The following is a 27,106-nucleotide window of genomic DNA, read 5'->3' on the forward strand; positions in this document are numbered from 1 at the left end:
ATTTTAGGACCCTCAAGGGCCTGTGGGAAGAAGGAGGTCAAAAAAAGGAAAACTAAAGCAGTGCTGAGATCCTACGGAATCTCAGAGGTCTGGGGAGATTTGTTAAAGCTTTGCTTTCACTAAAAATCTAGTTGCTGTGCTCCATGTGTGGATTCACAGGTCTTTGGGAACTGGAGCTATCTGGGTCCATCTAATTGGGAATTATCTGGGATTCTTTGTTAAGCAAATTCACCAGTCTGGTGGAGCCTGGGTCAGTGACAACATTTTACTTTTCATAATTGTTACCAGAAAAGCTTCATTTATTAAGAAACAATTTATCAAACTACCCTGTGCAGATGCCAGAGGTTAAAAGTGCATTGGCTCTTACCAGGAGCTTTGAAAATGTTGCATTTTTTATTTGCTGAACATTTCCTTGCCAGCTGCAAAGCACAGCTGCCTCTTGCATTGCACAAGGGGCTGCTGCTCTTCCTGGTCCCAGGAAGCTTTGGGGAAGCTGGAGATGATGGAAGCTCTCCTGGCAAACTTGGGCACGTTCCAGGAGCTGAAGGAACTCAGCAATTTGCTTGTGACCATTCATTTTACACCGAGATAAACCACGATCTAAGCAGGGACTTTGTTCCTTACACTTCAGCCGAGTCCCTGAGCATGTGGGGACATAATGATCTGCCTTCCGGAAGCTCCGTTGTTATTATTATTAATAATAATAATAATAAAGTGTTTAAGATGGCGATTTGCATTTCAGCAGCACCTTTAATTCACGGTTCTCCATGCACTTTACAGACAGATTAACAAGGCCTCACAACAACCCTGTGAGGTAGGTGGATGTGACCATCCCACTGCTGTGGGGACAATGAGAGCACTGGGGATAAGGGGCTTGGAGCAGTCGTGCTGGGATTTGACCTAGAACTTGGGCATTTAAGTCCCATCAGGCCTTCAGCTTTGGATCAGGCTTTCCCAGCTCGCGGGTCTGGCTCGACGTGGGGCTATGCTGATTAACGAGCCTGTGACTGCCTGGCACAGACTATAAAGGCCATTAATCTAAGGCAGAGGTTTATTAGCGGAGTGGATGGTGCTTTGGTGCTTCTTGCTGCTGGAATTATCTGAGTGTTTGAAGGCATATCAAAAATAGAGTTAGATATCAACCACGGAGCGTGGCGGGCTGTAACTGGAGAAAGCCCTCAGGCCCCAGGTGGGGAAGCTATGTAGGACACTACTGCAAATGTACTGATCAGAAAGGACATAATAATTTATATATAAAGTCCACCCTTGCTCTTTCCCCGAAGGGGGAAAAAAAAAAAAAAGAACCTAGAAAGCCACTGCTGGTTGTCACGTGTCAGCTTCGATCTCTGGGCTCTTGGCTTCATAACACCTGCCAAAAGAACAAAACACAGCTCATCAGCGGCATGGTTGGGCTGACAAAGGGAGTAGAGCTATGTGTTCTCCCCAACTCAGTCCCAGCTTTAAAACAGCCAAAAATGATATGAATTCCTCATGTGGAACTGTGGGCACTGATGGGGATGTGCTTCAGCCACCTGTGGGGCAGGAGGGGATAAGCTGGACTGGAGGGTGACACCTCGATTTCTCACACATCTCTTCATTTAATGGCAAACCCCTCCAGCTTTGCAGCTGGCCACAGGTGATGTCACCTGTACACATGAGGTAAACTTGGCACCTCGAGTTCAGCCAGCCCTGTCAAACATGAGATGGGCACACAAACTTTTCACCCAGGCTCATGGAAGCAGTTTGGACCTTTAGAAGTTTGGTGGCAGCTGTTTTTTGTCATATTTTTGAAGGAATATAAAAGAGCAAAGAAATACCTTAAGGCATGCTCTTATCCAGCCAGAGAAATGATCCCCAGCTGATTCCCTAAAAAGCAAGGCTGAAAAGGGAAACCTTTTCTGATGGGGGGTAGCTCATGCTGTTGTTGGTGTTGATGTTCTTCATGGAGATCAGAGTGATGCTGTTCCCCTTCTGGCTCATGTCTGCCGAGCAGCTGCCAAGGAGACAAGGAGATAATTAATTACTCTGGGAAATGAGAGGGAATCACAGAATCACACCGAGGTTGGAAAAGACCTCCAGGGTCATTGAGTCCAACCTTTGAGCAATCACCACCTGGTCAAGCAGACCAGAGCCACATCCAGGTATTCCTCAGACACCTCCAGGGACAAAACCTCTTTGCACAGAGCTGGAGGCAAACAGGCAAGGCCAAGTCTGGTACGGGTGACCAGGTTTGGTTTCCACCACCCACTGAGCTGCTGTCCTGATTCGGGCCCATCCATAGGGCATTACAAGGCTTTGGAAGGTGGAATTCCCTTTTCCTACCCTGAGGGCTGGGATGTGCATTCCTTGCCAGTTTAGGCTGGATGATTTTGGGGATCAGGGAACCTTAGGCACTGTCCTATTTTCAGGCATGTTCTGCCTCAGTGGCTTCAGATCCCTTGGATCATGATTGTTAAGGGTATTTTGTGACCACTGATGCTGATGCAAATTTGGCACCTAAATACTTACAGATTTTGCTCCCTATGTCCCTTGTCCCTTTCCAAAGCAGGGTTTAGGAAACTATCAGATGGAAAAATAGGAGCAATATGTTTTGGTCCCTTCCAGCTCTTGTTTCTTGCTGTTTTCCCACATTCAGCCTCTCCTCTGGAACAGCAGTGAGGGACCATGGGTTTCTGATGGACCATTCTCTGCTTGATGATTCTCTTCTAAAAGTCTCTGAACTGGGGCTCCTTTGTCCTGCCCTCACTGAGAAACAGTAATGGGCATCTTGGGAGATACCTAAGACTGCTTTGAGATCAGAAACTCAAGTTTAGACCTCAAGGCTCTGTCTAGGCAAGGAAGACAATCTGCTTTGGGAAGGTGATGAGTCTTAGTGCGGCTTTGAAATGAACCCCCTAAATACTGATCTTCTATCTATGTCAGAGGATGAGGTGTTCTCAAAGCTGATTTTGCTTTTCTAACTCTTTCAAAGATGTCTTGACAAGCTTCCTTCCACCTGAAATAACCAAAGCAGACTCTTTCCCTTGCTAAAATTAGCTCTGGGATAAAACAGGCACTCTCCATCAGATGTGGGTGGCGTGAGCAGCCTTACCTCTCTGATACCATTGAGGTTCCTGGTTTCTGTTTGTCTGGGGAGAGAAAAGCAGATGGTGAAGTAGAGGTGAGAAGTCATAAAATAAGTCAGCCCTATTCTGAATTACTTCGTGCAGGGATATAAATGAAGCCTGAGTGAGATTTGAGACACTGTGGGGGAAACCTGGGAGCTGATTAGAGAAAATCTTTTGGCTAAGGGGACATAGAGGCAGGACCCGCTGCCCCTGCAGGCTTTAGGAAGGATTCCTTTGGGAAGGATTCTGCCTTGCAGCAGAGCAGCCTTGCCCTCTGCTGGGCACTGCATCGTGGGAAATGGGATTCCTAAGGAAAAGGTGTGTCAAAGTCCACGATTTTTGCTGGAAGAACTGCCCACCTCTTGGAATTTGAGCTGCAGGAAATTTGAGACCACATCCAGATGAGGCTGGGCTGGGGCTCTAGCAAGGAGGTCACACTGCACTCCTGACTGCTCAATCCATGTTCCAGTCTGGCTTCCAAACCTCCCCACCACTGTGTAAGCTTTTCAGATGCATCTTTTAGGAACTGCCAGATCCACATGGAAACTGGTGACTTGTTGATTAGGGAAGCACAGATTCCCCCAGACAAATACCTTCTGAATCCTTGGAATGGTTGCACTTGAACCTCAGGCTGACCACACTGACCAGGATGATGACCACCACTATCAGGATAACAACGAAGCTGATGACACCTGGGGATGGAGGAAAGGAGTGTCTGAGTAGCAGAGAGACTCTGACATCAAAACTTGGCTAGGAAATCAATATTTCCATTAATGTGAGCATGGTTCGTAACAGGCAGAGAAGCAAACATTTGTTAGAACAAATAGCTTTATCCTCCTGTGTTTTAATCTCAAAGGACTTCTATGAATACTTTATCAATAAATAATTAATTGGTAAGGCAGTGCCAGGAAGGCAGAAGTCAGCTGATTACACTGGGGATTGATAAGAGTCCATATGTTCCTGCTACAGTTGGTAAATCTTATCCCAAAAGTGTGTAAAGCCAAATAAATAAGTAGTGTAACAGGGAGAGGCAAGCTAGAGCTGTGGGTGATGTTATCTGTCCCATAAACCACCTTTAGACACTTCAAATCAAGTGTGGATTTGTACTGACATCAGGCCTCAATCAGTCAAACAATTCTTTGCACAGGAAATTTGTCCTGCTAAGATTCCCTTGGATTTATAATCCTGGAATCACGGAATGGTTGGGAGGGACCTTAAAGATCATCTCATTTCACCCCCTGTCTTTCCAGTATCCCAGGCTGCTCCAAGCCCTGTCCAGCCAGGCCTTGGCCACTGCCAGGGATCCAGGGGCAGCCCCAGCTGCTCTGGGCTCCTGTTTGGGTGTCCAAACCATCACGGATTGGTGCAGGAGAGCCCCCTCCTCTCCCCAGTTGGCACAAACCTTACCAAAAGCTGCCACTGTCAGCGGCGATTTCTCGTCTGTCGGGGTGGGCTCAGGCAGTTGGCTGGAGGAGTTGGGTGTTGGGGTGATGTGTCCTGAGGTGCCTACAGAGGGAAGAAAGGCAGATTTATATAAAAGTCATTCTTCCACGGCTAGGAAGAGGATTCCTAGCAATGCTAGAGGCCCTAACTCTCACTTGCACTTCACTAAAGAGACCAAATTTGGATCCTGGCCAGGCCCATCAATCTTAAGAGCAAAGAGAGTGAGACCTGTGTGGAATCATTGCCTTGGTGGGGCCCCTTTTATGGACAAGCTGAGAGCACCCACAGGGTTTCCTCCTGAGACCCCAGTGAGGAAAGGTCAAAGTCAGCGCTGGCACTGCTTTTGAGGAGGGAATTTGTCCTGTCTCCCTCCTTTTACAACCTTTTGCCATAATGGCACCTTTCCTTCTGTTCCCAGGCTTGAGGTTGCCCAGCAGTGCTGTTTCTGCAGAGCTTTACAGGCTTTTCAAGGGCTGGATGGGATGTTCATCACCCCTCAGGAAATCACTGGCGTCCACGCTGCCTTGAAGACAGCCGTGTGATGGCCCTGCTGCTGGCTGTGCACAGGAATATAAAATACGGAGCAGGAATTGCCTCTCTGAGAGGAGGAAGCACCTTGAGTCGCTGCTGTTGTGGTGCTCTCATTCCTCATGGGATCCTGACCTGCACAGAGAGACACAGAATGTGAGTCTTGACCTCCAGTGACATCCGAGAACCAAAGGAATTAATGGAGAGGAGAATGGATTCACAGTAGTGCCGGCGATATCTGGGGAAACATGGAATTAATACTCCCACTTCCATGTTAAAAGCTTCCCACCAAATATACTTTGTACTATTTTCCATGTCCAAATGGAAACCCTAGAGAACCAAAATTCAAGTACCCTTTTGTAAACTCTTTAGGGTCTGCAGTCCCAGGTACAGGTTTGGGGCAAAAACAGCAAGGCAAGGCTGGAAGACTGAGCTGGGAAGGTTATAGATGTGCTGCAGGTCATGAACATTGAGACTTTAAAAGAAGTCTGATTAGGGGAAAAAATATTGCAGACTGTGGGTGTGGATTGAGTGTTTGGCTTGTCCCTGGATTTGAAATGAGTGGATTTGCTATGCTGGGTTATCTAGAAGTACACCATATGTGGTCTGGCTGTGTCAGCACAGAGGTTTGTCCAAGCAAGGACTCCAGTTCTCAGTGGGATAAATTGGCTTGTGTGAAGCTGTCTGGTTGGTGACAGCTGCTTCCAGTGCCTGTGCAAGGAAATGTAAAGCCAGCCCCTGTGTTTCACTTGTACAGAGAAAAAACATCCTTTGCTGCCTCCAGGCTGTTGTTGAACAGCCAGAGTGTCTGCATCGACCTTAATGAGCAGCTACAGGCCCTGCCAGGAGACTCAAAGTGATACTTCAGAGCTTCAGAAGATCACCTGTAGGATCTTCCTCCCTGCTTTCCCAGCCCCACATTCCCAGCAGCAGCGCTGGCCAAGGGGCTGTGGTGCCTGGAGAGGGGTGCACAGCTCCTGGCTCTGCCCTGGGGAGCAGCTGAACCCAGTCCTGTCCTGCAGCAAACATCCCTGATTTGGACTGGGATTCTGCCAAAAGCCAGAAGAAGAAGGGGAAAAGGCATGAAATAATAAATCTAGTTGTTTCAGAAGCCACAAGGAGCAGAACCGTCTGGAGAAGCAGGGTCTGCTGCTGTACAATTTTTTTCCCCACTCATCAAATTCTTTGTTTCATTCTGAAGTTGTTCCTCTGGCCACAGGCAGAAGCTGGGGCTTGCTGAGCCTGGCATGGATACACCATCCCCGGGAAATATTTGGTCTCACACAATGGGAGACCCGGCTTTTGGAAGCCTCAGCATTAGTCAGAGATGTGTGGAGCTTCTCAGTGGTAATTCAGGGTTGGAAAGAACAGCAGTGTGCTCTGAGCAAAGGGCTCCTGGCTTAGCTGGGCACAGCCATGCTGGGTGGGCACAGCTTCCTCACCTTGCTTGTGTTAGAGATCTGAGAGGTACTTGGAGAGGCAGAGCAGTTTCTTGACCACTGCAGGTTTTTGAGGCTGAATTTTTAATGGAGAATCAACTCAGTTGTCAGATTTCAGTCTTCCAGTCGCTTGGATTCTGCCCTTATTCTGAGAAAACTCATACTGAAGTCTCTAATTTGTGCTTACAGCTTGAGTTAAACAAACTGTCAAAAGCAAAATTATATTTACTTAAAAAGATTTTAAAAGGGCTCCCCTTTCCTAAACATAGATCCAGTGTTCAGCTGCTCAAGTTCATCCCAGCAGAGGATGTTGAGAGCATTTATCTCGTGTTTTATCACTGCTTATAAAGACACCAGATGTGATTTTGCATGATTCACCCCCCCAAACAGGCTCGTGCTTAGAGAACCTGTGCCACTGATTGCCATCAAATCATCTGGTCCTATTGTTAGTCTAAAAGAACAAAGTACCTTGAGGTGTTGGAGAAGTTGGAGAAGGAGCTGCCGTGCTTCTGTTTCCACCAGACTTATCATCTAGATAAAGAAAACGTGGGAAAGGACAATTAACTGGGGGAGCCACTGCAGATTCCAGCATGGAGAGCTGTTGGGTGTCCATGGAGTAAAAATCTCGATTTGCATGATATTTTCCCTCCAGCCATCCATCAGGATGCCCAGTTAGCCAGCTGTGGAGGCAGCTCAGAGTGTACCTGACAGGTGAGCTTGGGAGAGGGAGCCTGGGGAGGCTGGAGCTGCTCCATTATTTGATAAAGCATGATCTGGATTTTCTGATATGGCCTTGGCCTGGCTGTGTCCATCTGGGGAGCTGGAATGAGCTGCTCTTTCAGCAAAGACTCTGAGAAATTCAATATTTGCAATTCAATAATTGCTGAATAACCAGCACAGTGTGGACTAGCTCAATACTCTGATGCCTGCAGTTTGGCTTGGATAAGGAGGGAGGCACAAACAGGTCCTGCCTGAGCAAATATTTAAGTTTTCCATCCTTACCTCGCTCGGTGGTTGCTGTCAGGGTTGTTGTAGTGGTGGGGGAGGGTTTGGCTGTAGTAGTTTGACCCGCAGAGGTGAGGTTCAGGTTGGTCGGTGGTGTTGATTTTACTGATGGCTCTGTAGGGAAATTGTGGTGTTACTTCAAACAGTTCAGCTCAGAAACAGCTTGGAGAGGGCACAGCTATTGCAGAACCCTCAAATTCCTCGAGAGTTAGGAATAATCTGCTAGGGAAAGCATGGGAATGGCCTTCATCCTGCTCAGAGTCAAGGAGCTCTTGTACTTTGGAATTTCCTTTTGTCTTTTCACTGTGAGGAGATGCTGAGCTGGCAGAGCTCAGCAAACATGTGGGGAAAGTCAGGGTTTGCTGCTGCTTCTTTCCCTGCCATGGAAAGTGAAGGTGTTTTTGTCACCGGACACTTGAGCTGCCTGGAGCTGCCTGGCACCCCGTGATCATTTCCTTGTGTTCTGAAATGCCAACTTTCACCTTACATTTCACTGAGAGTCTCTAAGACAAATAATTCAGCTCTTGAAGTGGTCTGGAGGCTCCATCCTCTGCCTCAACCTGCTCCAAACTGCACTCGATCCAGAGCAAGCTGTGAGGGGGAAATCTTTCAATAATCCCTCTGCACAGAAGAGTGGATCACCAGCTGGGAATTTACAGGTGAGTTCCCTGTCTAGACTTGCACCTGGCTTTCCAATAAATTGAGAAAATGATGAAATGGTTTCAAGGTTAGTGTGATGTTTTTTTTTTTTTCTCCTTTATCCAAATACTTCACTGAAATATTAGAATTTAGGATTAAGTTTAAGGTTTAGGGTTTTTTTTCTGAAAGGCTTGGAAGCAGCAGAGATCTTTTAGAGATCTTATTCCTTGATATTTTTGGGGTCCTTCTGGAAGGGTAGCTATGCTTAGATTTTTTTGTTTTTTCCTGAAACAGCAGGAAGAGATCTGTCTCCAAAGATCCAAATGGGCACTAGCAGCTGTGGAGCTGGAGAGATCATTTCTTGTGTAATCGGTTTTCTGTACATGTCAAAAATCATAGGAAGGCTTGGGTTGGAAGGGATCTTAAAGATCAGTCAGTTTGGATGGGGCTTGGAGCACCTGTGATAGTGGAAGGAATCTCTGCCATGGCAGGGATGGAATGGGATGAGCTTTAAGGTCTCTTCCAACCCAACCCATTCTGGGATTCCACTCTATGATCTTCTCATTCTCCCTATTCAATCTGAAGATTTCTTTCCCCCCCTGGTTTTGCTCGCACCCATGCCTTGATCCCTGTGGGGCGAGTTGGCTGGATCAGAAGCCCTGACACCACAAAATTTCCTTCCTCCTCACCACTGGCCTCTGCACAGCCCCAGTTACTGTGGGGTGGCCCAGCTGGACTGAGGTCAGAGCAGTTCCCCACTGGGATGTCCTCAAGCCTCTCTCCTCGCTCTCCAGCTGAGCATTACCTGAGCTGTGGTTCTTTGCTTCAGGGCTGGGTGCTGTAGGTTGGGATTGACCTGGAACACAAGCAGAGGCACGGAGGTGACATTTCCAGGCTGGTGGGATCCCACAGGGAGGGTTGGAGAATGGGCCAGAAAGGGGCCATTGAGAGCAGAAAGGGTGAGTGGGACAAGAGATGCCAAGGAGAGGGTTTGTTGCTGGTGTGGCTGTAGGGACCAGCTCCATGGATCCATGTAGGGAATAGCTGGAAAAGCAGGGAGCAAAGGTGAGGCAGGATCCTTCTGCTTTCCCCAGGCTTCCTGGAGCACAGCCTCACTCCCTTCCAGACAAAAGGGAGCCAAGCCAGGTCACCCTCGGGGCCATGTCCCCTGGAGATCTGGGGGTGATGGATGGGGCAGAGGAAGGATCCTGGGAGAGGATCCCTCATCAGGTGCAGGGTCCCACTTGGGGCCTCTCCATTTGCATCCCCCCATTTCCATCTGCACCCACGTCCAAACAGACACATAAAGCACATCACAAGGCAGAGGTACCTGTTCCAGTGGGGCTGGAGGAGTTTGTGGAAGCTGTAGAACCTGAAAGGAAAGAGCAGAGTGTGAGTGGTGCTGATCTGTGGTGGTCACTAACCCACTGCTGCTCTTGTTCCATGTGTGGTTTGCGTTTTCCTCATCTTCTGTTGGAATGATTTTGGAATATGGGATTCCCCCAAAAGCATTAGCAGAGGAGTAGTAGCAAACAAGTTTTACTGAGCACTAAAACTATCAGGCTGAATAAATGAATAGTGGAGTTTATCCAGCCAGGATAAATGTGCTCCTCCCCTTTGGGGGTCATAGAAATCCATGGGCTCATTCCCTCCCCAGCCCTGGCCCAGAAGGGTGTGGGACCTCTGTTCTGGAGCTGTGTAAGATACACATTTGAACACTTTGTTCCCTTGAGACCTTATGGAATGGATGGATGAGGTTTGTAAAGGCTTCCAGGAGATGATGGGACCATTCTCCTTCCTATCCTGTGTATCCCAGGAAACTGAGGCCTGCACTGTGAGGCTGGATGGAGCTGCAGCCCTCAGGATCTGCCTTCCCTGTAGGGCTGGGTAGTCCTGGAGGTCCACACAATGTTGTAGATGTTTCACTGGGCCCCCAGTTCCTCAGCTAAAAGGTGGCTTTGTTTGCTTTATGTGTTTGCTTTTCTTTTGGATTCATGATGATGCATCCCTGTCCCAAACCCCCACATTTCCTACTCTCAGCATCCGTGATGTTTTCCTTGAAGCTCCCGGAGTCACAGAGGAGAGTATTTTGGCTTGGAATGGAACTTTCAATCTCATCTAGTACAGCCCCAAGGGTTAGATGAGATGTCAGTTAAAAATGCTGCCCTTGAAAATGGAAGAAAGAAACGTCCCACACTCGAGGACAAAACCTGGAAAATGTAAATACACTTTAAATGCTCAAATCCTACCTGGCTGGTTTAACTTTGGGAAGGTGACTTTGAGTCTGTCATTGCTGGAATGTACATCCTAATTGGGATTTTAAGATGGTTACTGCTGGTGACCCTGGTGCTCTCCATGGTTAAGTTTAATGAAAGAAATGGCACTACAGGAAGCAGCTGAATCTGACTCCCCTGGTGATCCATCTCACCAGAGTCCCATGGGACAAAAAGGATTTGGGCAAAAGGGACAGCAGGGAAGGTTGAATCCTCCCAGCACACTGTCCCCTCATGGTGCCCCAGGGCTCTGGTGGGAGCAGAGCCTTTGCAGGAGGTGCAGGGGAGGCTCCAGCCAGGCAGCAGCAGCCAGGGCACAACAGTGCCTGTTTGCATCCAGAGCCTGCCCTCCTGCAAGGAAATTCTCCCTGGCAGGGTGGGCAGGCCCTGAGGGTGCCCAGAGCAGCCGGGGCTGCCCCTGGATCCCTGGAAGTGTCTAAGACCAGGCTAAATGGGGCTTGGAGCAGCCTGGGATGGTGAAGGTGTCCCTGCCATGGCAGGGGTGAGATGGGATGAGCTTTAGGGTCCCTCCCAGCCCAAAGCACTGTGTGATTCCAGGATTTGATGCCAGGAGCTGTAGGGGGGCTGAGGGCTCTGGCAGGGAGGGGTGTCTTGAAGGAAAGCCTCAGCACTGATTGGGGGTCTGGCTCAGAGCTCACCCTCAGCACGCTCTGGGTGTAGCAAGTTCCTGATTGATCTCATTTTCCTCGTGGAATTGCTTTGGAGACTTAATTGTTTTTGTGTCTGAGGCTTTATGACAATGATCCCAGCCAGACAGGAAGTGTGTAAACCATGGTGAATACATAATGAAATGTGGTTTATTCCCAGACACAGTTTGGCTGTGAAAATCAGACTGGACTTTTCAGACCTTTTCCATGTTTTTCTCTTCTAATTTACTGGGCAGCAGGCTGGGAAAACTGTCCTGTTCAAACCATGAAAGAGAAGGCAGGATCAGATCTTTAATCATAGAGAGAGGAAGGGACTGGCTGATTTACAGCTCAATTTGGAGCAGGATCAGGAAACAAGGACCTTTATGTGCAGCAAGGAAAAGGGAGGCTGGGAAAGAGGAACCTGCCTTAGCACAGGGATAGCGAGGTGTGGTTGTGTTGAAGAATTTATGGGATATCCTTCCCCGAGGGTTTTGAAGAGCAACTTAAAGGAGCATCAGGGCAGTAAGAGACAAGGGTTATGGGCAGCTGTACCATCACCTACTAAAACAATTAATATCATGGGGAAAAAAGAATGTTTTAGGCACATGTTTGCCCTTCCTAAAGAGGTAGAGAGGATTCTTTTGAGGAAAGGGGATGATTCTGGGCATTGCTTTGCAGATGCCTTAAGATACTCTCTACATTCAGCACAAAAAATAAAGTGCTGAGATCATCATGGGGGGTCAATATCCTCCAGCAGCTGCTTGACTCAAACAGCTCCTCTTTCTCCAAAATTCTCTTGCAGGACCCATTGTCTCATTTTCCTGTGGGGAGAAGTAGCTGTGGCACATTTATGGAAGAGATTTATGGAGCATTTATGGGAATGCTCACAGGTACTTTTTCATGGACATGGTATGTGGAAGCACCCAGAATCACTGGAGAAAGAGCTGCTGTCTTCACTTAGTCTCTGCCAAAGGAAAAGGGGAATGAAGGTGCTGAGCTGGACGTTTATTCCACCATTTTTGGTGCAGATGAGGAGAAATCTGAGAACTTGAACAGAGCCTCTGGGGATGGCAGGAAGCTGAGGGTGAGGGAGGTGACACTGCCATCCCTGATGGGACCATCCAGGGGCCAGCTCCAGGAGGAAATTGTACTCAAAACCTTCTCATCCTGACACCGAGGCTCCCACTGCTCATTGTAAAAAAGATGAAAAAGCAGTTTTCCCCCATTCTCAGTTCCTGAGTTCCTGTGGCTGGGCTGATGCTTGCCCTGCTCTGGAGTGTTGCTGTGCAGAGGCTGAGGGCTGGAGATCCCCTTCTGGCATTCTGCTCCGGAATAAACGCCCCTGGCTTTTCTAAACACATCCACACTTCATTTCAAAGTGGAGCAGGCCTGGCTCCGACTTCTGGCCGCTGCTGCTTGTTATGCCTTCCCTGCCAACTCAAATAAGCAAAACTCCTGTTCTATTGGGTGTTTTGTTTTGGGGAGGGTGCTCAGCATCCCAGACCCCGCAGGAGCGGGCTGGATCTGTGCGAAGCAGGATGAGAGCAAACTCCCGTCGTGGGGCTGCGCAGCAGGACGGGGATGAACAAAACGCGCCACGTGTCGTGGCTCCCTGCAGATATCCCAGGGGATTCTGGAGCTGGAAACCATTCCCTCCCCGTGCTGCTGCCAGCACGGAGAGCCCTGGCTCTATAAACAGCTCCCAGCAATAATCAGGACACGTCTGGCGCAGCTGGAATCGCAATAAACATCAAAGCCCTTCCACAAGGGCGAGCGCTGCCAAGGAGTTCATTGCGTGTTTGGGTGCAGAGGATTTACAGCTGGATTGTGCAGTCCTGGGTGGAGACCAGGAGCTGCCTGAGGGATTTACGATGGGAAATACGGCTTTGTGCTCGTGCTGTCATGGGAAAGTCCCAGTTAGGCACTGGAGCTGCAGGGCTGCAGAGGAGCACGTCGGGGCTGCCGCTGCATTTCCCGCTCGCTGCTTTCCGCTTCGTTTCTCCAACGGGCAAACGGGAGAATTTTGGATTTCTGGTTTTGGCAGTTGTTTTTTCTGTGGGGCTGCGTGTGTCTAGACTCACCTGGAGCCTTCTCTCGTGGCAGCTGAGGTATTCCCACCTCACCCCACTCACTCCTCAGCACAAAGAGGGTGATGTCAACCAAAAGACAGGTGAATTTTAGGTATTTATGCTTTGGTATTATTTTTGGCAATTGTAGACATTTAAAACATGGTTTTTCCAGCTGCTGACCAAAGAGAGGGAATACTTTAAACCCCCAAACTTCACCAGGGCCTCCTATAGAGACCTGAGGCAGCTGTTGGGAAGGTTTCAGCAGGGTTTAGATCAGGCTCATGACAGGTTTGTGGTGTCCAGCCTGTGTTCACAGAGAGCTGGGGTCACTGGGAAGGACCTCTGGCACCGGTGTGGAGTCACAGGGACTGCTCCTGTCCACTCAGAACTGCTGATGGGGAGGGAGCATCTATTCCCAGTGACAAGGAGCCCTGGACTCGTCCCTTCCCTGGCAGTTTTGGGGGATGTCCCACCTGCAGAGCCCACAGTGCTGACCCTCTGTGTCACCCTGTGCTTGAGAACACTTTCAGAAGAGAGATCCAGCAAGCTAAAAATAGGATTTGCAACTCAGATAGTGGCACTTCTGTCAGATGACCCAAGACAAAAAAATACCAACCACTTAACACAGGTGCAGCTGCTTCCTGGGTGAAACACACAGCACTGAGCAGCACTCAGGGCTTCCACAGGGAAAAAAATCCTCTCTTAGGAAACCTGGAAAGCAGAGAGTTCTGCCAAAGCCTAGGCCCTGTTTTATTAAGTGCCTGAATAAGGTGTCTCTGCCTTGAGGGTCTCACAGCAGAACAGGTGGGGTGGGAATTGTGGAGGAGAGAGAGGAAAAGTGTTGTTCTGCAGGGTGGATAACTGACAGCCCAAATTAGGGCCAGATCCACAGAAGTGCTCAAGTGCCTAATTCCCAAATGCTGGGAGGGGGGCTGGCAACTGGCTGCCAAGTTGTTCTGAATTGTAATGACTCAGTCAAAGTGTTATGGAAAGTTTAGAGAGCCGGGAATTAATCCCGGATCTCATCAGCAATTAAAATTAATCGTTGCCTTCCTCTGCCCGTCCTCAAGGACTGGGCCTGGGCATCCTCTCCAAGCACCACATTCCATGCTCCTCTCTGGTGAGCCAGTCTGGAATCAGATCTTAGTGGGAGGCAATTAAAACCCACTTGGATGTAGAAAACAACCCGGGAGACAAACAGCATGGGGAGGCTGTGGGCACGGGGCGGCTCTGCTGCGTCCTTGTGCTGCCCAGGGCTGCTTTGCCAAGGGAAAGGGCTTGTCCTGGAAGGAAAAGCAGCCTGGCTTTTCTCCTGGCTGCACCACCAGGCCGCTGCTCCATCACCCTCCCAGCTGCTCGCTGGTTCCAGTTTCCTCCTGAGCTGCTTATTGTAGAGCTCTTATTTATTTTATTTTATTATCTTATATTATTATCTTATCTTATTTTAGGTTTGCTCCTGCTGATGTGGCTCCTGTCCTTCTCCTGGCTGTGCTGCTCCTCAGCTTTGGAGCTGGGTCTGGGATTTTGGAGGGGAAGTCACTCCATGCCCAGTGCAAATGAAAAATGGGAGCTTCACCAGTCCAGGCTCGATGGGACCTGCAGCCCAGCCTGTGCTTTTTGCCTACCTACAGTTTCTTAATAATACTATTTATTAGCAGAGCTCAAAGCACTTTACAGAGGAGACTCCAAGTTTCTTCCCAAATTGCTTACTCTTTCCAGTAATTCTGAGATTCCCCAGGTTTATTTGAGCGCTGCTCTATGGTGTTTATGAACCACCAGGCAGGAATGTGATCTGCTGGGACTGGTTCAGGAGATGAGGTGTGAAAGGGGCTGGTGGCTGAGGGATTTCTCATAATTCCTCTTCTTTCCACCTGCTTTTCTTGAGTGTCCTGGCTTGAGTGCCAGGGGAGCAGCTGAAGGTTAACCCTGCTTGGAAGAGTTCTCAGTCTCACAGAAGCAACAGCTACAGGCCAGGTAAAGCATCTTGGCCTGACAATTCATCTGAGTCCAGATTTTGGGTGAAAGACCCAAGTTTCACCCCCACATTTCCCAACTCTTCATCTATCCCCCACAGTGTGGGCAGCAGGGCAGGGGGGATTCTGGACCTCACCTGCAGAGCTGCCCTCCTTCAGCTTAAGGAGGTCCCCTTGTCCTGTCCCTCCAGCCCTTGTCCCCAGTCCCTCTCCAGCTCTCCTGGAGCCCCTCTGGGCACTGGCAGGGGCTCTGAGCTTTCCCTGGAGCTTCTCCTCTCCAGGTGAGCATCCCCAGCTCTCCCAGCCTGGCTCCACGGCAGAGCTGCTCCATCCCCCGGACCATCCTGGACTCAGATGGGAGCTGCTCCCTTGTTGAGGTGGTTGGGTGGTGCTGGGTGGGTTCCTCTGGGCACTGGAGCCAGGAGAGCTCCCAGCTGGGCTCTGCTGCTGCTGGAGAAGCCCCAGCTCCCTTTTCCAGCCTGGCTCCCCTGCAGGAGCGTTCCTGCCCTCGGGACACCTGTTGTTGACTCACCTATTGTAAACGGGACAGAATTCCTGGAAGCTGCTGCGCTCACCGAGGGGTTTCGGGTTACCGAAGGGAGCAGTTTGTTGTGCGAACAAACATTTCTAAAGCACCTCCTGCTTTCTCTTCCTTGTTCACCACCTCAGGGCTGGGCTGGCCTCGCCCTTGGCTGAGAAATTTGCTTGAGGATGGCCTGGTTTGAGGGTACAAGTCTGGAATCGGGGTGCCTGCCCTTCAGCTGCACCCTGTTTTTGATTGTATCAAAAATATATCTCAGAATACTCGTCTGGTTTTGAAATACCACATTTCTGGTGCCATTATCCATCCACAGGCTGTGGCACAGATAAGGAGAGCGATGGATGGAACAACAACAGTGGGAAATCCTGCTGGGTTTTCATCAGCTTTGAGGAGGAATTTTTTCAGTGGAAATCTTTTGTCTGGAAAACTCCTGCCCATTGTAATGGAAAGGGTCCATAGGAAGAGGTTTGTTTGGACAAATTTTCTGCTAAGTGTTTCTGGGGGGAGGAAAAACAAACTGGAAATGTTCCAGACCTTCTCACTTCAGCAATTTCAAAATAACAGTTTGAACCTCCCTTATCTGAATCTCCCTTCAGAAATAACCAGGAGAACGGAGAAGTTTAATTTAGGAAATGATAAATTAATAAAATAATTTGCACCAAGCAAAAGTGAGAAAGGCCTGTGTGGGACCAGGCAGGTGTTACTGTCCAGCCAAAGCTGATTCTCTGTCTCATCAAGGTTATCTCCATCTCTCCAGGGCAGGGAGCCTCGTTCCAGAGCCCCTAATTCCCTTTTCCTGCTGCCGGGAAATCAGTGGCAGCACCGAGCCCCTGTCACTGAGCTGCTGCTTTGCCTTGTGCAGAAGCTTCCCCCAGGGGCCACACCACCTTAGAGACCTGCTGTCAAATTAAAAATGAAATTCAGAAGCCCTTTTTGGGCTGCTGGATCAGCAGGAGAGGGAGCCAGGACACTTTCCAGGGAAGGCTTGTTTGGTGGGAGAGGGGTGACGGTGCTGTCACCACGGAAGGGGACGGTCCCTGCCCCTGGTTTTAGACAGGTGGCTTTGAGAGGACAGAGTGATGCTGTTGGGACTGAAGGGTGGCATCCCATTCCAGCTGCTCCTGGAAGCTGGAATTCTGGGCAGCACCTCTGGGATTCCCACTGCATGGATCTTGGCATGGTGCAGCCCAGCCAGGGAAGGGCCTGACCCCCTCTGTGCCATTCCTGTCCCATAAAAGCCCTTCCACGTTCAAGGGGGAAAGCTGCGTTCTGGGTGGGCTTTAAGGAGCATCACAGGGTGGCCAAGGTGCTCAAAGGCCCTTGATGTGATCCTTGCTCTGATCCCAGGCACAAATTCCCCCTCTGCTGAAGGCAGCAGTGCTGCCCTCTAATAAAGAGACAAAATTTCCAATCCACGTGCTCTTATGTCTTGGAATTATACAGCTACAAACCGAATTGCTTTCTGTATTCTACAGAATGAGCTGATCTTTCCTTTCCAACACAAACCATTCTATGCCTTTTAAAAATCCCATTATTACCAGCACAGTGGCTGTAACCTGAGGCAACTTCTATGGTTTAATGATAAAACCTCGGAGTTGGAGACACATTATTTTATATTCCTTTGAATGTATTCCAGCTCCCAGCTACTACAGCTGTCAGCAAGGCAAAAGAGGCCTGACAATGCAGGGCAAAGCAACCTGTCATCCTTCAGAGCAGGAAACCAGCTCCTTCATCCCATACCTCGACTCACACAGGAGAGAGAAGTTAAAGCAGAATTACCCCAAAGCAGAATTATTACAGCAAGGACGAGATGTGCTCTGCACCAACCTTGCACGTGGGCTTTGTATTTGCATTAACGAGAGCAAAAAGTGCAAATAAAAAGTGTTTTTGAGGAAAACAATATCCTCCTGTACATTGAAACACCCCATCTTTACTCTTATTTGACAAAAGCCACTTACTCTGAACTCCTCAGCAGAAACACTCCTCTCATTAACCAGGAAACAAATCTTTCTATCCCAGCACTGAGCGAACCTGACAAAGCCACGTTTTCCCCAGCGAGCCGAGCTGCGAGGCTCAGCTTTCCCCAGGCTGTGCCCGGATCCCTCGGAGCCCCCCGAAGCCGGGACCCCCCCAGATCCCCCCGGATCCCCCCGGCTGTGGGGGGAGCTCACCTGGGAGCAGCAGGAGGAGCCCGAGCAGTGCCTGCACGGACGGGAGCAGCATCTCGGCGCTGCTCGGTGGCTCGCAGAGGCTCTGGCCATCCCGGGAGGGACCAGAGCGGCGATTCGCCTGCCTGGGCTGACTCTCACACGGCTTCCTGTTAAAGAATAGGAGGAAACGGGCTGAATCCACAGGGGAACTGTGTTTTTCTGCCCATTATGGCCGGGGAGGATGTGAGACATCGCTCGCCGGCGGCAGAGGAAACCTCGCCGGGCTTTGCTGGGGATTCGGCACCGAGGGATGCCCCGCTCTGGGCCTCAGCGGCTTCTTTACGGGGCTGGGGTTTTTGGGAGGGGTTTTGGGTGGGGTAGGATGTGCCCCAGGTCCCATCTCCCCCCACATCACCCTCCCTGGGGTAAGAGCGGCTGGAGGAGCCTCCCCGCCACCCGAGAAGGGATTTCTTACACATCCATGAGGAATTTAGGGATAACTGCTCCTTGTGGGGCCGGGCTAGCTGAGCAGCTGGACCTGCCTGTGCCCCGTGCCTCCCTGGGCAGCTCCAGCGAGTCTGGGAGCTGGGACATGCCAGCTTTGGGATGGGGGCTCTGGGATGGGGGATTTGGGATGGGGACTCTGGGATGGGAGATTTGGGATGAGAGATTTGGGATGGGGGCTCTGGGATGAGAGATTTGGGATGGGGGATTTGGGATGGGGGCTCTGGGATGGGGGCTCTGGGATGGGGGATTTGGGATGAGAGATTTGGGATGGGGGCTCTGGGATGAGAGATTTGGGATGGGGGATTTGGGATGGGGGCTCTGGGATGGGGGATTTGGGATGGGGGCTCTGGGATGAGGGATTTGAGATGCTCCTCTTCAGGCAGCACAGCCTCCCTCCCTGCAGGACACACAGCACATGGTGGGCTTGGACCTGCCCCATCCCCAGTTCCTGAGGAAGGGGAGGAACTGGAAAACTGGGCTGGTGCTGCCCCAATCCAGCCCAAGGGGTTCAGGGATTTGGTTTCTTGGCCCTGAGCTCGTGTTGTGCTGGTCTGTGCAGGTCCTGCCTGTCCCAGTGTGAGCTCTGGAGGTTCTGACTGATCCTGTGCTGGATGCCAGTGGATGTTTGCAGAAGGAGAAGCATTTTAGTGTTTCCCCACCTAGGAGAGGCTCCTGTGTCCTTCCTGGGGGGGTCTGTGTGGGTGTTCAGGATGCAAGGCCAGAGGATTTTGTCTCCTGGTCTGAGGGGCTGGTCCAGCCCCCCAAAAGCCACAGAGCCTCAGCCAAAGGCAAAGGAGATTCTCCTTCACTGCATGGAGCACACTGAGGGTGTCCCATGCTGCCAGCAGGACCCTGGTTCCCACAGCTGGCAGACAGCAGCAGGACCAGAGGGAACCATCCCCCGGGCATGGCACAGCTCCTCACATTCCATGGGCCTCTTCCAACCCCTCCAACCCCCCAGGAAAACCAGCAGGCCCGAGGCTGGAGCCCTCCACAGCAGCCCTTGCTGGGACAAACCCCCTGCCAGCAGCCCCCCCATCCTTTTGTCCCTTGCACAGATGTGACGCTCAGAGATTATGCTGTAGATTAAGGTTTTACAGAATCCTGAAATGAGTGCAAATACCCAGAAGCTCACACGCAGTTAAATCTCTTCTGGATGCTCGGCTGGATGGTGGAAAAGGCTTTTCCCACCCTGCCCTCCCCACGTGCAAGAAGGACAGAGCCCAAATATTCACCCCAGCCTGTCTGCTGAGAGCCTGCAGGTAAGAGCAGTGGTGTTTTGGGGTGGAAGGATGGGAAGATGTGTTTTGTAATGGCTGAAACTCCGAGGGATCTGTATTTTCTGCTCTGTGATGTGCTGAAGGTCACTGCTGGGGCAGAGGGTGTGACACACAGCACCCCGGGGGGATGTACCTGTGTGCAGGGCGTGTCAGGGGAGGGATGTGCCAGCCCTGACCTGGCACTGTGACCCCCAGCAGCTCACCCAATCCTTTATTGCTGAAAAACCTCCAAAATCATTGAGTCCAACCACTGAACCGGGGGCCCAAAGCATCCAGAGCTCCCCGTGGACTCAGTCCTTAGGCAGAATCTCCTCCTGCAGCAGCGGGACCCCGGCAGGGACAGTCACCCCCGGGCTGTGCCACCCCTGGCGACAGGGCCCTTCCAGCCCGGAGCGGCAGCTCACGGGCACAAAGGGACTTTTCCTTCAGCACATTCCTTTTGCCCGCCCCGCCGGTGGCAGCGGGGAGGTTTCCCGCAGCCTGGGCGGGGAGGGATGGCGCCTGTCCCCGATCAAAGGGGCCCTTGTCCCGCAGCGGGGACAGCGGCGCTGATGTGGCAGCGGCGGGGGAGGGATGAGCGGGGCTCCCCCGAGTGCCCCGGGAGCCTCGGCGGGGCCGGGCCGGGCCGTGACGTGGCAACTTCCGAGGTGATTCCGGCTGCACCTTCCCCGTGGAGCCAGCCCGCAGCTCGTCCTGCTCGCCCCGCCGGCAGCTGCCCAGCGCCGGAGATGATGATTCGCAGGCAGCAGGGACGTGCAGGTACCCCATGGGGCTGGGAGGGCTCTCCTTCCTTCCTTCCTTCCATCCATCCATCCATCCATCCATCCGTCCATCCTGCCTCCCCCGTGCTGGATCCCACGGGGTCTTGGCTCTGGCGAGGTGGGTCCCCCCGCGAGGTTCGGTCCTGGATCAGCACCGCGGGGCTGGGGCCGGACGGGGGAGGGCACAGGGGACACAAGGGCCAGGAGCAGCGTCCAAAGGCGCCCAGGACAAGGACAGGCAGGGCATTGCCTCATCCTACAAGCCCCAGACGTCACCGAAATTCATCCTGTGCTGCGAGCCCGAGGGAGGGGACACCCACGGGATCATCCCGCTGCAGGAGCGGGCAGGAGCTGCGGGCTGGAGATGAGGGCAGATGATGAGAGATGTCACCCTCACCGTGTCACCCTCTGCCCGGTGCTCACCCCCCGTGTCCCCGTGCCAGGTGACCCCGCGGAGCCATGAACGCCTCTCTGCCCGGCAGCCAGCTGAGACAGCCCGAAGCTCAGGACGTGGCCGCCTTCACTCCGGTCTCCATCGTCAAGAGCGTGACAAAGAAATCGGACGCGCTGCCCGTGATCTCGGCCATCGTGGTGGCGTTCGTGCTGCTGGCCGTGCTCATCGTCCTGGCGGTGCACTACGGGCCCCAGCTGCGCACCGTGCAGATCACGCTGTACCACGAGCCCATGCCCCAGCTCATGGACAGCGTGCTCCTCACCCACTGGAGACAGCTGGATTCCCACGGGAAGCTGCCGGGCCGGGATCTGCCCGGCGCGGACTCGGCTGGGGTGATCTGCCACTGCTCCTGCAGCCGTCACCTTCCCCTTGGGAGCGCTGAGCCCAATGTCATCGAGATCACCTACCTGTGACACGGCCCTGGGCCACCTGGGCACAAGGCACGCGGCCCTCGGGAAAGGCTGGGATGGGATGTTCGTGTATCCCGGGACTCGCTGCTGCCCACACACGGAGGCTGCACCTCCCCGGAGCCGTGTCTGGCCCCAGGAAAGCTCAGCCAGGAGGTTCAGGGTCACTGCTGTGTCCCTGGAAGCTGCATCACCCCAGAGCCGTGTCTGGCCCCAGGAAAGCTCAGCCAGGAGGTTCAGGACCCATCAGTGGCCCCCAAAAGTCCAGCCCAGGGGTGCCACTGTGCCCAGGCAGGAGCTGGGTCCCAGCCCTGGCTCTAGGGCTAGCTCAGCCTACCTGGGACAGCTTTAGCATCTCTTCTGCCCCGGTTTTACCTGCCCCACGCTGCCTGGGAGTGGCCAGCAGAGCTGCCTTGGTCCTTGCCACAGCTGCAGAGCTCTGGGGCTGTGCTCGGCCCCCAGCATTAGCTGGAAGTTGCATCACCTGGAATTGTTTTCCGGTGAAGATGTTTCCACACTCAGTGTCCTCGTGACACTGTTTCTATGGCACAGAGAAGCTTCCAGCCGCTCTTTGCCTCTCACCACAGCCCCTTTTCCCACAGTGGGGGGCTGGAACATCATCCTGCCCCTGCCAGCCCCCCCAGCCCCTCGGGCAAACAGCCAGAGAGGGGAGGAGAGGATGCAGCTCCTGGTTCTGTGTGGAACGGTGCCAGGGACGGGGGACAACGCGTCCTGTCCCCAGTGGAGGTGGGTGAGAGAGGAGCGGTGACACAGCAGAGGCCAGAGAGGTGATAATGGCACATCACAGCTGGCTGAACATCTGCAGGTGTTGGCACCAGAGGGGAAGCTCGTGTGACTCTGGGAAGTCACCTCTGTGCCAAGGGACAGGGAGACCTGAGGTCACCCTCACTGTGTCACCTTCAATGTGTCACCCTCACTGTGTCACCCTCACTGTGTCACCTTCAATGTGTCACCCCCACTGTGTCCCCTCCCTGTCCCCATCCCTGGCTGCTGTCCCTAGGAGGGAGCGATGCTGGGGTTGCCATCTCTGGTGCTGAGGTGGCACAGAGGGACCAGGGCAGGTGAAACCTGAGCCCTGCAGGATCCTGGGGGTGTCAGAGCACAGTCCCTGTTCAGCCCTGGGGTCTCTGCTGCTGGAGATCTCTTCAGTCCCAGTTTCTCCTCCCGTGGGGGACTGCAGGATCTGCAGTGCCTGGGGAGGGAGCAGCCTCTGAGATCCCCCAGGAGGATTTATTCTGCTGGACAGCCCCAGAAGTCAGGATACAGCTCCCACCTCTCCCAGTCTGGAAAAGCCAGGTCTGTGGCTGCCCTCAGGTCCTGGCACAGATCGCTGTGGGCACAGCTGGACAAGAGATGGGCTTTACCTGTTCCCGCAGGTGCTGGAGGGATTCTCGACATGGCAGATGCTTCAGGATCCCTCCTCTCACTTTTCCTGCCCTTTTCTTGCTTTAAAGCTGGGTAGTGGTTGGACTTGCTGAAAACTTTTTGTCTCCACAACAAAGATAATTTATATTACTTTTTTGGGACAGTTGTTTTCTGTTTTGAATTTGCTTCCATTTGTTTTCCAGGGCCGGTAGGGCATTATCAGCTCTCCCACACCCATGGTAGAGGAGATAAGGACTGTCATTTCCATTGAAAATTATGGAGTCCTGCTCCCCTTTCCTTTGTTTGAGTAAGTGCAAAGAGGCCTTTGTTTGCAAAGTGCACATCCCTAACAGCACCCCTGAGATGATAATCCCCTCTAGGGACTCGTCCTAATTAAGAAATCTTCTCTGGCAGGGTGGGCAGGCCCTGGCACAGGGTGCCCAGAGCAGCTGGGGCTGCCCCTGGATCCCTGGCAGTGCCCAAGGCCAGGCTGGACAGGGCTTGGAGCAGCCTGGGATGGTGGGAGGTGTCCCTGCCATGGCAGGGGTGGGATGGGATGGGCTTCAAGGTTCTTTCCAACCAAAACCATTCCATGAACTCTTTAAATGACATCTGTGGGTTGTGGTCACCCCCACCAAGAGCTGGAGCTTGTGAGCATCACAAGATCTGCACTGTGACAGCCAGAGAGGCTGCACCCTCCTCCTGGGGACATCAGGCAGTGTCACCCGCCCAGGCTGGGACAGCAGGGTCGTCCCCAGCTTGTGTGGCTGCACATTCCTGCTCAGGAGTCCTGCACAGTCCTGCTGCCCAGCACAAAACCTTTAATTGGAGGAACAGGAGCTTTCCTGGCAGCTCCCTCTGAAGGACACCCACAGCAGGGAAACATCGTGTTTAGAGAGAAAAGATTAAAAACGTCTAAATATTAATAAAGAGCAAGACAAAATGGGTAATTATTGCTGGCACTTATTGATTTGCAGCCGCTGGGGACTCGTAAAGGTCTGATTTATGTCACAGTGTGCCGTGGCCCGGATCCATCACTTACCCTGTGAGGTGCAGGGAAGCCAGCCCGGGTTGCTGTTCAGGTGTTTTGGGTTGTCAAACTGAAATCAAACCGAGCTGGCAGTGAAAGGTGCTGCCCATCCTGCTGGGTGACCCCATCCTGCCAGCAGCCCCATCCACACTCTGCAAAGATCCAGCACTGAAGCCTTGGGGAGTTCTTCCATGTCTTTCATTTGCAAACAGAAATTTAGATACAAGCTTTTGGAGCACAGGAAAGAAATTACTGTAAGACTTAGAATAGCAAATTAAATCATACAAGCGAGCGGCAATATGCTGCCAGCTTTCTCCTCCAGAAGGACATCAAGGGTTAGATCTCAACTCATTGCTTTCTCCCACACAATAAAACATCGTTTTTACAGCTTCTCCTCATTTCTCTTTGGCCAGCTCTCCCTCTCTGTGCTCACAGAATTGGCTTTTATAAAACACGTCAGGGTCCTGGAGCAGCAGAGCCGTGCATGACATTACCATAACATTATTCCTCTCTATTCAAACACCCAGCCTGGCCCAATTTACTTCACTTATAACTTTCTTCCCCTCCTTAATACTAATCCTTTTATGAGCACGGAGCAACAATAACTCTCCTTATCGTCCCCTCTGTGCAGGGCAGCTCCTGGAGCCTGGCAGGCAGGAGCTACTTTGCTCAAAACCAGTTTTTTTTTGCCTGGGGAAGCTTTCAGGAGCTGCTGCATCAATAATGAACACTGTCCTCATCAGGGATTGCCTGCACCCCCTTTTATTTCCCTCCTAATTCAGGTGTTGCCTTGCAGGAGGGGGGACACGGTTAAAACACCCCCAGAGAAAGGGTTGGGGGGGCACAGCGGGGTTTGGGGGGAGACTCTGCTTGTGATGCTGGAAAGTTGCCTAAAATCGTGTAAAACCCAGGGAAACACCCTAAAATCGTGTGAAACCCAGGGAAACAGCCAGAAAGTGTGCAAAAGCGGGGGAAACACCCTAAAATCGTGTATAATCCGGGAAAATCACCCGGAAAGTGTGCAAAACCCTAAACCTGTGTAAAACCCAGGGAAACACCCTAAAATTATGTAAAACCCAGGGAAACACCCGAAACCCGTGCCAGACTGAGGAAGGCACCCAGAGCACCCGCGGGGGATGGAGGGGAAGCAGCTGCAGCATCCCCGGAGCCTCCCCGCAGGCTGGCGGGGGCACCGTGCGCGGGGGGCAGCGCGCTCGCAGCCGCTCCCCGGGGACACTTTGGGGGGCTCGGCACCCCCGGCCGCTCGGGCCAGGCGGGGACAGGAGGAGCGGAGCGCGGAGCAGCAGTGGGCTCTCGTGGTGGAGCGATCCAACTGCACAGCGCAGGCACCGGGAGCTCCGGGAAGGCACCGCTGGAGGAGCCCGCAAGGACACCCGGTGATGGTGATGGAGCAGGTGGCACCGGGATGTCACCTGCGGCCGGTGTCACCTGCCGGTTTTACGGAGATGAGCTCAGGGAGAGCCGGAGCACCCCAAGGGAAGGTCTTGTCACCTCTTACAGGGCTGTGTGCCTGGTGTGAGAGGGGGAATCGCGTCCTTCCTCCTCCCCCCGGGAGCCTCGCAGGTCCCTGCAGGCAGCTGAGCACGGGGAAGGTTCTGAGCTGCCTTGTGCAGCTGCACCTCACACACCTCATGCTCAGGGAGGGATTTGCCGTCTGCTGAAAAGGCAGTGACACTCCTAGAGGAGCAAAGGCTGTCTTTGAAGGGCTGGAAATTCAGAGAATCGCGGAATATCCGCAGTTGGAAGGGACCCACAACAATGGTCCTGTCCAGCCCCTGGCCCTGCAGACACCCCGGCAATCCCAGCCTGGCATCCCTGGCAGCGCTGGCCAAACCCTCCTGGAGCTCCGGCAGCCTCGGGCACTGGAGGGGCTTTAAGGTCTGCCTGGAGCCTCCTCTTGTCTGGGCAAACATCCCCAGCTCTCAGCCTGTCCTCATCAGAGAAAGCGATTAGGTTTGAAAAAGCCTCTTCACTCTCATTTCCAGCTGCCCTCCGCTCCCTGCTGTGCCATGGCACAGCTCCTGCTCCCAGGCTAACACCGTGGCAGCCCAAAATGACAAAGTTTGAAGATCTCCAGCTGTGCAGCGGAGCTCGAAATAACCTGGTGGCGCTGCTCTCTGCCAGGTGATGGACAGGGAGAGCGGTGCCTCCAGCACAGCTCGGCACCCCTGGGAGCTCAGGGTGTGCCCTGTCCTGCTCTGGAGCCTGGAGAGCAGCTGGAGCCGGGTTTGCACTCCTGGGAATGGCATTTCCAGCTGCTCTGGGCACTGACAGCCCCTGAGCTGAAGGAAGCACTGCACACAGTGAATGTACGAAGCGCTGTGGGGGTTGAGTGTAGCTGAGGCTCCTTCTGAGCTTTAAATTAAAGGGTTCAGGTGCAGGCTAAACCTTAGAGGGGGAATTTTGTGTTCATCACCACCACGGTGTCCACGGAGGTCCTGAAGCACGTCGGGAGCCAGCTGGGGTGTGAACAGGAAACAGGAGGAGACACATTTTGTTTCTAGCACCAGATCTCATTTCCCTGCCTGTGCTTCTGGCAAGTCCCAGCTCGACCCCATTTTTCTTTCCTATTTTCTTGCAGCATTACTTTGTCCATCTCCCTCCACGGCAGTGGTTTGCAGCTCAGCCATGCTTTTGCAGCATCCTCCTGCCAGCTGGGAATGTTCTGATGGCTGGGGGTCATAGGCCTGGTCTGTAGGGATTTCTTCCTGAAGAACCATAAATAATTCATGCAGGAGCTCCTCCAGCTCCTCCTGGGCAGGCCAGACCTGTCACCAGTGCTGGGATCTGTACAGCCAGACTGGGAACAGTGCTCAGTGACTGTGACTACTCCCAGCCTTTCCCTGAGCAAACTGGTGCTCAAAATCCCACCTGGTCCCTGTCTTTGGGGAGAAAAATGAGTGGTTTGGAGGTTTGGAATCCTCCCAGCTGAGGGGTGGGGACGGCAGCAAGCGGGGTCTGGAGTCGGGGGGATTCACCTCCTGTGGTGTCAGTGATGGGTTAAACACGGGGCCCTGGGGAAGACTGGTTTGTTGTGCAGTTGGACTGGGAGGTGATGGGAGAAGGAGCTCCGGGCTCCTCGGGGAACCCCCTGAAGGTATCACCTCAGGGGGTATCACTGATTTCCTTTCCCTTGCGATGTTCCAGCACGGTTCTTCTGTTCCCCTCCATTCCTGACAAGGAAAAGCATTACACAAACCGGGAGCTGGAGGGATAAGAGTCCCAGCAGAAGGAAGTGGCCTTCCCACCTCCCCTCCCAAAATCGGGCATGGGCTGGGAGACATCCGCTTCTCCAGCCGGAGCTCCGCGGGCAGCGGGATCATCCCTCCGGGAGATGATTCCAGGAGGAAGCGCGAGCACAAAGCAGGGAAATGACCTGGCAAAGGTCACCTGGAGCTGGGGCTGAGCCCAGGATTAGCAGCAGGGCTCTGGCCCTTCCTCCT

At 52.6% G+C, this 27,106-nt stretch overlaps 2 protein-coding genes across 5 annotated transcripts; one reads left to right on the plus strand and one right to left on the minus strand.

Moving 5' to 3' along the window:
- Nucleotides 1-730: 730 nt before the first annotated feature.
- Nucleotides 731-17,951, minus strand: ECSCR (endothelial cell surface expressed chemotaxis and apoptosis regulator). 3 transcript variants are annotated; one of them, XM_014261208.2, is made up of 11 exons: nucleotides 17,839-17,951; nucleotides 9,492-9,533; nucleotides 8,967-9,017; nucleotides 7,520-7,636; nucleotides 6,986-7,048; nucleotides 5,166-5,213; nucleotides 4,515-4,613; nucleotides 3,701-3,799; nucleotides 3,092-3,128; nucleotides 1,894-1,993; nucleotides 731-1,369 (listed from the first exon to the last, which is right to left on the minus strand). In XM_014261208.2, the coding sequence occupies exons 1-11, from the start codon at nucleotides 17,888-17,890 to the stop codon at nucleotides 1,361-1,363; spliced, it is 717 nt and encodes a 238-aa protein (XP_014116683.1). In that variant the 5' UTR covers nucleotides 17,891-17,951; the 3' UTR covers nucleotides 731-1,360. The 3 variants fall into 3 exon arrangements, with proteins under 3 accessions (XP_014116683.1, XP_014116681.1, XP_087919733.1); XM_014261206.2 differs by having other exon boundaries at nucleotides 1,818-1,993; XM_088063607.1 differs by lacking the exon at nucleotides 5,166-5,213 and having other exon boundaries at nucleotides 1,818-1,993.
- An 804-nt stretch (nucleotides 17,952-18,755) lies between these two features.
- Nucleotides 18,756-23,482, plus strand: SMIM33 (small integral membrane protein 33). Of its 2 annotated transcripts, XM_088063596.1 has the most exons (3): nucleotides 18,756-19,586; nucleotides 20,139-20,363; nucleotides 20,809-23,482. In XM_088063596.1, exon 3 carries the CDS (start codon nucleotides 20,825-20,827, stop codon nucleotides 21,230-21,232), a length of 408 nt encoding a protein of 135 aa, XP_087919722.1. In that variant the 5' UTR covers nucleotides 18,756-19,586; nucleotides 20,139-20,363; nucleotides 20,809-20,824; the 3' UTR covers nucleotides 21,233-23,482. The 2 variants fall into 2 exon arrangements, with proteins under 2 accessions (XP_087919722.1, XP_087919723.1); XM_088063597.1 differs by lacking the exon at nucleotides 20,139-20,363.
- The last annotated feature ends 3,624 nt before the right edge of the window (nucleotides 23,483-27,106 follow it).

The sequence above is a fragment of the Pseudopodoces humilis genome, chromosome 17 (genome assembly GCF_049639895.1).
Source record: "Pseudopodoces humilis isolate 2021_Gansu_Grassland_sample_001 chromosome 17, ASM4963989v1, whole genome shotgun sequence".
Classification (NCBI taxonomy): domain Eukaryota; kingdom Metazoa; phylum Chordata; class Aves; order Passeriformes; family Paridae; genus Pseudopodoces; species Pseudopodoces humilis.